Genomic DNA, 12,759 nt, shown 5'->3' on the forward strand with positions numbered 1-12,759 from the left:
AATCAGGATAAACGGGCCGACCTTGTCGTTTGTTCTTGGCAATGAATTGATTAAAGGTTTGACATTTAGCTTTAACGGCTGGGCAGCTGCGAATTACTGCAATTAACCATTTACTTCAAGGCAGATGTCTTGCCGTGTATGGCTAGCCTTATATTCGCTATGACCGTTTGAATTTTTTTCAACTTTAGAACGTATTCTAAAATGCTGTTTTAAATAATGTAAAGCTATTTGTTTGTGGCGTCGCGTGCGCATGTATGGTAGTAATGGGTAAAGGCTGCAACTTATAACGCATTTTTGGATTAAAATATATGCAGCTGGATATTAAAATGTTCTTCTATAAATATATTAGCAGTATAAGCACACGTTGTCACTGACAGGTGATTTCATAAATAAACACAAATATTTTGATTACGTACCTATCATTGATGATGCATCAGGCTAACGAAAATACAACACCATTCATAAAAAATCAAAACAAACAAACAACAAAGGTTTTTTTCGACATCATCAAAGCCTATTTAATTGCATTTAATGTAAATAAGACAAATGGGAGGTTCGTGTAAGGAGTTCCCATACATCTGTCTCTGGTAAACGCTAGGAATGCTCTTTGTCCAAGTTCTTCCAAAATGGGAGGCTTAATCACCATGCTGGAATGCTTTACACGTGCACGATTTTCTTCACAATCCCATAATTAGAAAATGTTTCTTAAGGCAACGTTGTACGGTACTGCCAGCTTTTAAGTTTTTTATACTATGTATGTCTGTCCCAATATTTTTGCAGAAAATAAAAATAGTTTTGAAAAATTGAACTAAATGGTGGGGATAAAACTAAATGGTTCAATAAAAAAATCCGTAGGTATTTAAAACTTTTTCCTTAATGGGGATACATTGTTGAATCATGTAAAAGTTATGCAGAAAATTGGCTGTCTTGTAGTCTAGGACTTGGTCAGAATTCATTTAATTATTTCCTTATAGTTTTTATTATATGAAAGAAATATACACAAATCTAGTAGTTTAAGCGGTCGCACCTAGTTTCATTTCAAATGACAGCCGCGGTGCAATGGGGCCTTAATAGAAAAAAAGAGGAACTTTTTTCTATCTTTGATAGGAAAATAAATGTACCTATGGAATTTTAAATAGTTTCTAAATATGTATTGAAGTGTTTAGTAGCTATTATCAATTTTCCTTATAGGGCATTTAAATAAGTATTTCTAATTGTAGTTTCTTTGTTGCAGTAAGTTAACTGTTCTCTGGTAAGTATTTTCAATTAGAAATAGCTATTAATCCTGGGATCGTTATATTTAGTTTTATGCGTGCTTAAGGTCAGGAACTCTCTGCATAAATAAAATTATCCTTAGGTACTTACTATTAAACATTCACTGAAGATAAGTCTTGAAAGAGTAGTGGTAATTAAAACATATAGAGAGATATTAAGTAATTATTTATACAGCCATTTTTGGAGAAGAAGAAGACCTTCTAAATAATTATGTTTTCTTTCTTCAAGGAATTTTGGATGGATAAGTTTTTGCAAGAAATTGACATAGGTACTTATTTTTTGACACAAGTACCTACATACAAGTGCAAACATATTTATTTAACTACATGGTTATTTCGTTAATCGAGTACTCAAATATTAAGATAATTTTGAGCATCCGGCAGTGATTAATAAGTGGTCAACTTGAGTGCCATAAATGACATGGTCAGGCCCACTTACAACTTCCTCTACAACTGGAAAATGGCGGTGTCACACTTTTCTAAGCTTATACTGCACTGATACACGTTCATGGTGGATTATATGTTGTTTAATGGGTAACTGAGAAAGATTCTGAGACCTGATTCCGTGCCTCAAAAAATTTAAATTTAAGCCTCCAAAAAATTTCCCCTTGCTCAGTTCTGAAACTATGATACCTATGTGGAGTTTAAGTCCAGACTCACTGGAAAAACAGTTAAAAAAAAACTGCATCCAAATCGTGTCATGTGTCAGAAAGGCAGACACATACCGTCTTACAAAAACTTTTAAACGTCAGTTTAAGACTTAACTAAAAAAATTACAGATTATGACGTTGAAATAAGGTCCATTTTGCAGACACAATTTTTTTAGACAAGTCTTAGACACATGTTTAAGTTTTTGTAGTAAGACCAGTAATATCTTGCGGTCAAACTCATAACACTCCTCTTTTTACGTTGACGGTTAAAGAAGTGTCACTCACATTCTTGAGAGAATGATTATTACAAACGTCACTTGTTTGTGTTGCGACGAATTGTAAAACAAAACTGAATTTCGCTGAAGATATCGTCCGACACATTACAAGTGAATTCTAAAGAAATATTGCATTATTAACGATCTTTTGATTCCAAGAACGGGTTTCTAGAACCATCTGTATTTGCCTATCTGTATTGTCTATGGTATTTTAGAATACAAGTCTACCAAAAATTATTGTCCTCCGTCATAGTTTTTGAACGGGGCTGGCACGTTCTGAAAACAAACGCCAGAACGTTTCAATGTGTAGCTTTTGAATAATAAAACAAATGAAAGATTACGAAGAGAATTTCGTAAATAAAATACAAAGGCTATAATTTTAGCCTTGTCCACGAAAATACTTTAGAACCAATAAATGTACTAAAGAATTACAAAACTTCTCATCATTGATAAAAACATCTCGTTTATCTAATCGCTATAAGGTAGGGACGCCTATCGCAAGGTGCGATTACAAATAACTATCAGCAAACCGACGGTTGACATATTGTAATCAACTACGCATAATATTGCATGCACAGTTTTTCTTTTATTGTCTAGATATTGAAGCCGTTTTTCTCAATTAACCGATAGCTAACAATGCATTAATTAATACAAAGGTTCCGTACCAAAGCATAGAACCTCATTGTATGAACTGGTCACAAATATACACTGGCACATAAGACTTTTAAACTGCACACAGAAGCACCATTTCTCAGTCTTAATTTCCTCGTCTTACTGGCACTATTAACGTCTAAGAATCGATTAATGACATAAATAGCAATCGAGTAGCAAAACCGAGTGAGCAAGTAACACAATAGTAATTAAATCGATTCATATCGGATGGAATGCGGCAACTGGAGTGTGGTAAAGATCACCTGCAGCCAAGCTGCTGACGTGAGAGGAATATTAACTAGAATAAGGCTTGCCTAGGCAATTTATCTTAGGAATTGTAGCTGGGATAAATGCCTTGACATAGCTCGCGTATCTTGGATAAGTACTTGATAATGTGAGCGCTTGGTTTCACAAAAAATGGCGTATTAAAGACTAGACTCGCAGCCGACATGACAAGTGACGTCATTCATCCATTACTCACGTTAAGCCCATTGTTTTTTAAGTTATCAATATATATATTATTTTTTAAGTTTATAAAAGTCGTCATCTTAATTTCGGGTTATTCCCTAAAAGACGCCTACTAAGGACGGATTTTTTGTCAGGATTTTTTTTTGTCAGAAGACAACGTCTTTTCACCTAGGTATTGTATATTTGAGTTACATTTGGGTAGCACAGACCGAAATGACAAAGGCATGAATCATTTATAATAACATAACGCGCAAGTCGTATTGGTTACCATAAATAAACATTATCGCATAAATACCTAAGAATTTTCCTTGTAAATGACATTAGTAAATAATTTTGTATGTATGTATAACTTAGTAGTAATTCAGTCTAACCAAGGAGTATCGGGTTGCCCGGGTAACTGGGTTGAGGAGGTCAGATAGGCAGTCGCTTCTTGTAAAGCACTGGTACTCAGCTGAATCCGGTTGGACTGGAAGCCGACCCCAACATACATAGTTTGGGAAAAAGGCTCGGAGGATGAACTTAGTAGTAATTAAAACTGTCAACAAAATACCAAAACTTGGAAAAAAAATCCAAATTATAAAACTCTTTTGAGTATACTAAAGGCAATTAGCCATTTGATTGGTCAAAGCTACCTAGCCGTGACACCAGGCCATCTGTGACGCCATTTTGTTAAGAAAACAAAGGAACAGTCATTAGTTTATTGTCACTTCTTAAAATAGTAGACGAATGACCCCACTTGATTGGTCAGCTCGATTAGCCTTTATCCTCTGCAGTCTGTGGTACGAATTTGTCTTTGTATTGTTGAAAAAGGTTGTATAACCTTATGACGAATTTGAACAAAGGGATTAGGTTTTTAAAGTACATATAACTATGGAAATTTTGTGTCATATCTTTCAACTTTCCTAGCACAGGAAAAATCATAGAAAGTGGCTAGAGAAGAGAGGTCTTTGATAAGAGACTCCATTATATCTAGCCTTCTTGACATAATAAAAAATCTACATTATTCATTATTTTGAGCCATTCAAACCCAAAAACAATCTAACCGTAAACAAAACTTCTATTGTAACAGTACTTCGCTAAAACTAAACACGCATTCGAAAAGGACAGGCGGCCATCTTGGATTCCCGATGAGTCAGTGTGGAGTCGAATCACGTAGTTTGGATGTGCCACCGCGTTACGTATCAACTTGTAGGTATTGTTACAAGTACTCGAGTAGCATACGAGGAAGTCACTGCGGTTCTGTTCTAGTCATTAGTGGTTCTCAAGGGTGCAAAAGGTGTTAAGGTGTTACTTTTATGGTACCTATGTGTTGTACTTCAAGAACAATTAGGTACTAAGCATTGGTGTCTATAAAAGAACTTGATTGTCAAAGGCTCGTAGGCAAACATAGAAGTTTCCTTTTAGGATCTGTCATTTTTCCGAAACAATCACTTGAAAAGAAAAAAATATGCCCTGAGCCCTAATAACTATGTCATTACTTTTAACTGAGTTGGTAAGGCCAGACTAATGGTTTCAGTTCAAGTCATGAAGTGCAAAAACAAATGAAGCGTACTTGCAATATCGTTACGGAATACTACACGCATCAACCATTTAACCGCCAATTAAAACTACTAGACATAAAAACAAAAAATTACATGCTATCACAATTAAACAAATCAGGTTTAGACATGCAAATGAACGCACTAAACTTGATCATTATCTTTACTCGTGATAGAATTTCTTAAATACCCGTCCATTGCGTGATCTATTACCGAGAATGATTATCGAATAGCTTCATTACTTTATCGATATATACGGCACTATTACGTAATAATAATCAAACAATTGAACAATACCATGCCGTGGGTGCGTATTTCGTGACTTATGTAAGTAAGAAAACTATAGAAAGATGTTTTTGCGAACCCTTACCGAAGATCGAGCGTGAGTTGAGCGATAATCAGCTGATGAATAAAGATCTGTTTCTGGTAGTGAATGGAACGAGGAGACTATGTAATGATTGTTTTCTATTCGATCGAAGATAGAGTAGCTAAAGATATAAAGCAACAGTATAGACGAAGAACATGTTAAGAACACCCTAATTATCCTTTAAATCCAAGTGAATTCAAAATGAAAACAGCTTTGTGTTTGAGCTACATCATCCTGCAGTTTGGGGTCTTTACCCAAAACTGCACGTACAAAGAGAATAGGTGCAGTTACCACCATTTCTGATGGCAATTAACATAGAAGCAACTTCTTTAATTATGCAACGCATGCAACAGGAGTCGTGACAGCCCAAGTATTGACAAGAAATGATCATGACACTTTGAGGTTAGCAACGTGACAAACTGACAGCTACAACACCCGTGACCACTTATACTAAATCTAAGGCGAAGGTGTAACGTTTATTGTGTCTACAAGTCCATAATTATGTTGCAGTTTGAACTTCCTTTGTTTATTTGGGTCCCATAATGCTTCTATATGAATTTTGGCATCCTAACTCTTAATTCAATGATTGGGTATCCTACCGACATTGTTTGTAACATTTTTTGGTGGGATCATCAAACAAGGCTCTCGGCGTGACAGTTTCAGACACTTACTGACCAAAACCCACCATGTTCCATCTGGAGCCATTTGTGTACCTACCAGAGCTGCGGTGATACTTTCGAACAAGCCCGTAGTCCCGGCAGAACATTTTTTATCTTGACTAAGACTTCACGTTCTTATTTTCTCTGTACTACACTAGATATAATTCCTCCAAACTAATGACAACTACGACCTTTCGAGAATCAAGAATGAGGTTTTTAGTTCAGTTTTTGAGTTCATTCACCCCGTCTCGCTTTAGGGACATTAACTTCGTACAGCGTTGAAAAACCATCATTAAATCTAATTCTACTGAGTCATGATATCTCTATTACGCTATTAGTCAGTTTAAAACAAACAAGCCGATCCCTCAGAGGAATGAAAGTTTTCACGTACTTACAAATATATTCACATTCCTATATTGAATACCAATTGTCGTTTCCTGCTTCGGGTTGACACCTCCGGTGATCAAACTATCATTATTTATATATTAGAGAGAAAATCTATCGGCCATGTTCTTATTGTTTGTATTTGTTTCTTCTGTTGTTTGTTTGTTTTTATGTGTTAACGTGCTAATGTTTTTTGTTTCGCTTCAGTGATTGTGGTCACGTTGATTACCTTCATCATTTTTATTGAGTGTCCCTTCTTATTTACTTTCTTCTACAAGGGATAGATAATTTCACTAACCGAATTTATTTATATTCTCACTTTTTAAGAGCTTTTTATGCTACAGCTTGAAATACGACACAGTTTTCGACGTATTTCCGTAAAGTCAAAGAGTTTAAAGTTTATAGCCCTATCAAGTTCAGTTTACGTTGTAAAACTTTTTTAAGAAACATCTGTTTGCTTAATTTCTTAAAAGCAAGATAAACAAGCTCACTTGATGTAATTTCAACAGTTTTAGCGTCGCAAATCATGAATCCTATTCCCCGAAATCTACGAATCTCTTGGCGTTATATTAGCTTACCAGGCAAGTTCAAGTTTTTTTCCTACTTCTCGCACCCGGATGAAAGCAGGCTTTAGTTAGACTATGTATATTATGTACCCATGTAATTTAAATTGATTCAGTCGTTTTGGCGTGAAAGTGCGACAGGCAGAGTTACTTTCGCATTTATGATATAGGTAAGGATCTTCCATCTTTCTTAGTAATGGTGCCCACCATAACTCCTAGATTCAAATTGGGTACAGCAGCTAAAATTCAGTGGCCTGTCAGTGGCCACATTACCATCACAGTTGCTCTAGTATTGTCACATTATACACTGTCATACTAGCACAATCATTTTATGCCAGTAAACCACACAATGGCCCAGATTCAAAGAATGACAGACTTGTATTGTGACAGATTGTAACCCATCCGGTTAATTTAGCATTTAAATGAGAACCTATTCAATGTGGTGTATAATAGAGTAAACTTAATAATGTTGTTAATTAAATTTTGGGAGAATTTGATTAGCTAGGAAGCGCTGTTGCCATACTCGTTTTTCTCGATGGAAATAGGGAGTATCCTCGGAGAATTACAAGATGCATTGGAATGTATCTTAATTTTTATGGTCCTAAGTTTTATCACATTTTAGTATTTAGAAGATCCGGTACACCACTAAACAGGTTGCTTAAGCCGATGAGCAACACTAAATTATTGTGCCTCTCAAAATGATACCTACCTCAAACTTCTTGAAGAACGAGTTCCAGATTCAAAATCGCAAAAAAAAAGATTGAACGTAAAAGTTGTAATGAGTCACCGATGACGCGGCCCATTCATAAAGTAAGGTGGTCGAGAATGTCAGATTTGTTCCGAGAACGCTCTTGTCTCGGAACTAAAGTTCACCAGGTATAGTGACTCATTTAGCATACTTTGAAAATCGAATAGTTAGCATCTTAGTGTTGAATGAGATACTGGCCGTTTTGGTGTTAATCAATGAAGTTCTGATATCTTTTTCAAGGTTTGAAAATGGAATCTAGTTCACATACGTTCTAACCAAACTGGCCAAACCAAATGGCGACTTTATTTCGAAAGAATCTTCAATTGTAAAACATTGTTTTATCACTTGAATATAAGTAATATTTTTAAAGCATTACTTATTCTTCAAAACCTGTAATTGACGGTTTCCTTTATAACCTTGTAAGTACTAAGGTCAATGTCGATCCAAAATTAAACAAACCAGTTCCCGGCTCCCATGTTACTTAACAACAAAAACATTAATAAAAATTCTTCAAGATATAATAATGTAGGTAATCTTAATTTATACTTGTTTTGATTTATTTTAATTTCGAAGTTTAAGAGTACTTAAATTCGAGATCATTTTTTAATTGTGTGTAACAAAAATCATTGTTGTAATAAAAATAAATAATAATCTGTAAATGAATGAAGATAAATATGTAAATTAAGTAGATATAAGACTAATGATAATCCCCCATTAAGAATAATTATGTCCTAGCGTCCGGCTTAGTGCCTACGTACTAAGATTATTGTCGTATATACGATAATATTAATTCGATAGCTAAAAATATAATTAGAAATGTCGCCTTAACATTCCATTTCTCAAAGAAAGGACAATGGGCACAAATATATGGGACCTGGTATACCCCACCAATAGCGATGTCATATATATCATTGGATAGGCCTTTTTATGTAGAACAACATTTACTATGACAGCTTTGCTGAAATGTTTGTCCGTTCTGAGATATAGATCAAAAACTGTGCAAAAGTTAAACTAAAGTTAACTTAATAATCTATTGATATCTCAAGTTTTTAGAGGAAGAACTAAGTTGAAATAAGTGTAAGTCTCCTGAGTCCTACCTGCTGTACCCGTTAGGGTCCATAATTGTTACTATTATTTTGCATTTGAACCTTATACTGTACTAACTTCATATTGGGCATAACAACAGACCCCACCAATAACAAAGTCATGCATATCGATGGATAGGTCTTTTTCTCTAAAAAAAAAAAAAACTCAAATGCAAAATAATAGTAACAATTATGGACCCTAACGGGTACAGCAGGTAGGACTCAGGAGACTTACACTTATTTCAACTTAGTTTTTCCTCTAAAAACTTGAGATATCAATAGATTATTAAGTTAACTTTAGTTTAACTTTTGCACAGTTTTTGATCTATATCTCAGAACGGACAAACATTTCAGCAAAGCTGTCATAGTAAATGTTGTTCTACATAAAAAGGCCTATCCAATGATATATATGACATCGCTATTGGTGGGGTATACCAATCTGCCCAATGTCCTTTTAAGAAATATACCTTCTTTACTTTTTGACGTGATTTGACAATAATCAGTGCATTTTTAGTAACTTAGTCAAACAACCATATTTTTGCATATTATATACAAAGTGAAGGGTTGACTCATTTAAATAACGCTAACCTGTTTTCCTGGGTAATTTCGATTGAATGAGAAATACTCATCATACCCAAAAGGGAACGACCCGGGAATACCGAAAACATATAATTATGCAACTGGTATTACGAGAACAGGCATTTAATAATTAATTTTGTTTTAAGGAAAATAACCAATATTCTATTACCTGGTTAGTACAAAAACGGGTTATTCCGAACGGTGACAGTAAGTAATCATTGCAATAAACAATTAAAGTTCACTTTACAGCGAAATTTACTCCTAATATGGTATACCTGTAGTACATTGTTCAGTATATTAAACTACACTACTTTCCTGAAATACAACATTTGCATACCAAAATTAACTTAAGCAAAAACTTTACACACGCGCGGAAAACTTATGAATATTTTCCACGCAAACGATTTCACTAAAACCCTATGCAAATCACTAATGTTAAAGAAAGCACAAGTTATTAGAAACCTCATAAACAAAACTTATTACATAACCAGCCACTTGCCACTTGCAGTACTTAAATATATTCTATGACTTTCTAATGAGTCACTGGACAAGTTCCCACAGTGTACACGAAATAAAAAGCTCACTACTGTTTTAATAAAATTTTAATGACTACATTGAGAAACGGTGTGTCAAAGAACGTAAAATAGAAAATGTTAAGGCTCTATGCTAATTCAGTGGCATACCACACATAACTGAATAGTTATAACTGTCATATTTGAAGGGAGATTCTGCAAAAATAAAGCGATTGAAAACTACATTGATATCATTCTTTTTGATTACTTTTTTATGTGAATAGCTGAAAATAGTTACTCATCATCTGCCTAGCCTTTTCCCAACTATGTTGGGGTCGGCTCCAGTCGAAACAGACACAGCTGAGTACCAGTGTTTTACAAGAAGCGACTTGACCTCCTCAACCCGGGCAACCTAATACCTAGGTAAGACAGGTTGTCAACCGTAAATAATTAATAACAAAAAGTTCTTATTCGGGCGTCTATTTCTTGTTTTTAAAAAGAAACTGAATGCGCATTAAACAGAGGCCTAATCTATTCACACTTTGTGCTGATGATGTATTATGCCATAAAAGCTTCTCGCCGCGGCCCACTAATCACAGTCTATCATAACCTACTTTATCTATACTAATGTATAGTTTATTGCAAATGCTTAAGAAAGCGTACAAATTGTACCATATACGGAGCTTATTTTATTGAGTAATTCCTCTACCGTGTAAAATTATGAACAGTTATTTTATTTTGCTGTTTTGTGCGTCCATCTTTTACCAAATTGTGAATACGTAAGATAAATTATGTAAAAATGAGTGACGTACATATAGTCATTTAAAAAAAAACAACTTTAATTGACCTAAATACATTATTGATAACTAATAAGAGAATTATTTATGGGATTTCTAGTTTTAAAATAATATTTTGCATACTTAATAGCTTCATTTTCTTGTTTTTTACGCAACAGTGATGCTTTACCTTTACATTATGCAAAATACTTTGGATGCCCTTATAAATAAAATAAGATGTTTTTTTCACATTTGACACATTTTTTATTTATTTGTTTATAAATCCCGACTTTTTTTAAATCTAAATAAAAACATGGAGGTTCTATATAAAGTTCCATTTCAATACTTACTTGTCCGTCGTTGTTGCCGGAACAGATATCACGTCTCTCCAACCTGTGGAGGAAATGAAAGGGTTAGGTTAGTCTTGTAATAAATCATCTAGAATGCACACAGTGTAACATTTCATTCCGGTATTAGATTTATTTAGTACTTAATGGATAACAACTGACGGTCTAAACAAATGAATGTATATCTATGTCTAATCTATGTCTTCTCCTAGCTTTGTATTATTCTTGTTTTAGGTTTGTATTTTTTTTTTGTATTGTATGTCTGTAATCATCATCTTCCGAGCCTTTTTCCCAACTATGTATGTTGGAGTCGGCTGCCAGTCTCTGTGTCATGCCGGCGTGAATAAATGTATACTTGTCTTCTTTCTTTCTTTCTATATTGAAATCACGCACAATATTAAGTGCTTGGAATGGTAATTATACAAATAAACTCACAGTGAACATCTTCAAAGTAAGAAACAAATTAATTAGGTGATCTTCACACTGCCCCGCATCACGCTGCATCTTGCGTGTCGACGCACCTACGCGCGTTCCTGCGGGAGTGCAGATCTGCATCATCGTGCGGGTTTTTCGCGCACTCACGCGCGTAGGTGCGTTTTGTAAATTCACGCACGGCGGCTTCCATTTTCAAATATACACGTCACGCCCATTCAAAATCACGCGCGTCACTGCGGGATCAGTGTGCCATACCTTGCGTTTCGCCCCGCACCTACGCGCGGGGGTGCGTGTTTCTCCGCATGTATGTGCGTGATCCGCATGAACGCGCGTGGATGCATTTTCAGTGTGTTGGACTATGCGTGTTTTCCATACAAACGGAGATATTTCCATACAACGGAAAAAAACGCATCCACGCACTACGCTGCATCATGCGGGGCAGTGTGATAATCGCCTTATCCCATTTGACACTCCAAAAGTGTAAAAAAGATATGCTAAAGCTAGTGATAAAAAATCTTTGATTATCCACAACACAATCAACTTTAATAGAGCACAAAAAAGACCAATTAATACCAATTAAATGATAATTCAAAAGCATTATGAATTTACAATGATAACAACCACTATGAAATATGTTCCCAGTAGAAAGTAAGACTATTCTACTCGTTTTTTTACCACAATTTTTCTCAGTTGTAAATTAATGGACTTTGATTGTAAATCGGGACAAATACGTCATGATTTATCGGCACGTCTTTATCAGTTGGAGTCTGACAGCTGACTGATGGCCTAGAACCATAGACAACAAGAAATAGGATAGAACTCTATGATTTGTGTTATGAGAACTTAACTTTTCTTGCTGTTAACTAACAGTTATTATGTGGTTCATTTATGGTGGGAGGTACCGCAGATTCGTAGAACTGACAACTAATCAAGTTAATACGTGAACCTAGATATTTGTTAATTAGTACATTCTACGAGTAACTGTGTACGTTATGTAGGTGTACCCTTTTTTTGGTGTAGGTATTTCTTTAATTATGATTACATGATGGAATTTGATTTTTAAAAGTGCTAACCCACAAAAAACTTATAAAATCTACCTTTATTTCATTCCCCCGTCCCCCTTTGGTTTGTCTATGGTATTACCATTTTCACGGCATACACAGCAAATAAGCAGTAATTTCCAGATAAACATGGCCATAATCAATAAAACCCAGATAAACCGAAGTTAACCGCTAATATATCGATTTAGATCATTAAAGATGATCAAGTGTACAGTTTACCGTTTCACAAACCATTAGCGTGGTTGAAATGTCCATGCGAGCATATTTCACGATGATTTAGCGCAGAAAATGCGCAGAAGTCTGCGTACGAGCAGAGCAGACAATCTATTTGTAAGGCGTATTGACCTGGTTCGTGTAATAGTTGTAATTATAGCAAATCAACTAATT

The 12,759-nt window shown here is 35.0% G+C and overlaps 1 protein-coding gene across 3 annotated transcripts in view; it reads right to left on the reverse strand.

Moving 5' to 3' along the window:
• Positions 1-12,759, reverse strand: part of LOC110373263 (uncharacterized) — a 38,682-nt gene that overhangs the window by 15,567 nt on the left and 10,356 nt on the right. The window contains exon 2 of one of the 3 annotated variants that reach the window (XM_049841236.2): positions 10,880-10,922. Coding sequence is in view for 2 of the 3 variants with exons in the window: in XM_064039401.1 (XP_063895471.1) it covers positions 2,865-2,872 (8 nt within the window). In the remaining variant the exon portion in view is untranslated. Of the gene's footprint in view, positions 1-2,864; positions 3,010-10,879; positions 10,923-12,759 lie in introns of those variants that run through there. The other 2 variants (XM_064039401.1, XM_064039400.1) reach the window with 2 other exon arrangements.

This window comes from Helicoverpa armigera, chromosome 19 (genome assembly GCF_030705265.1).
Source record: "Helicoverpa armigera isolate CAAS_96S chromosome 19, ASM3070526v1, whole genome shotgun sequence".
Classification (NCBI taxonomy): Eukaryota; Metazoa; Arthropoda; class Insecta; order Lepidoptera; family Noctuidae; genus Helicoverpa; species Helicoverpa armigera.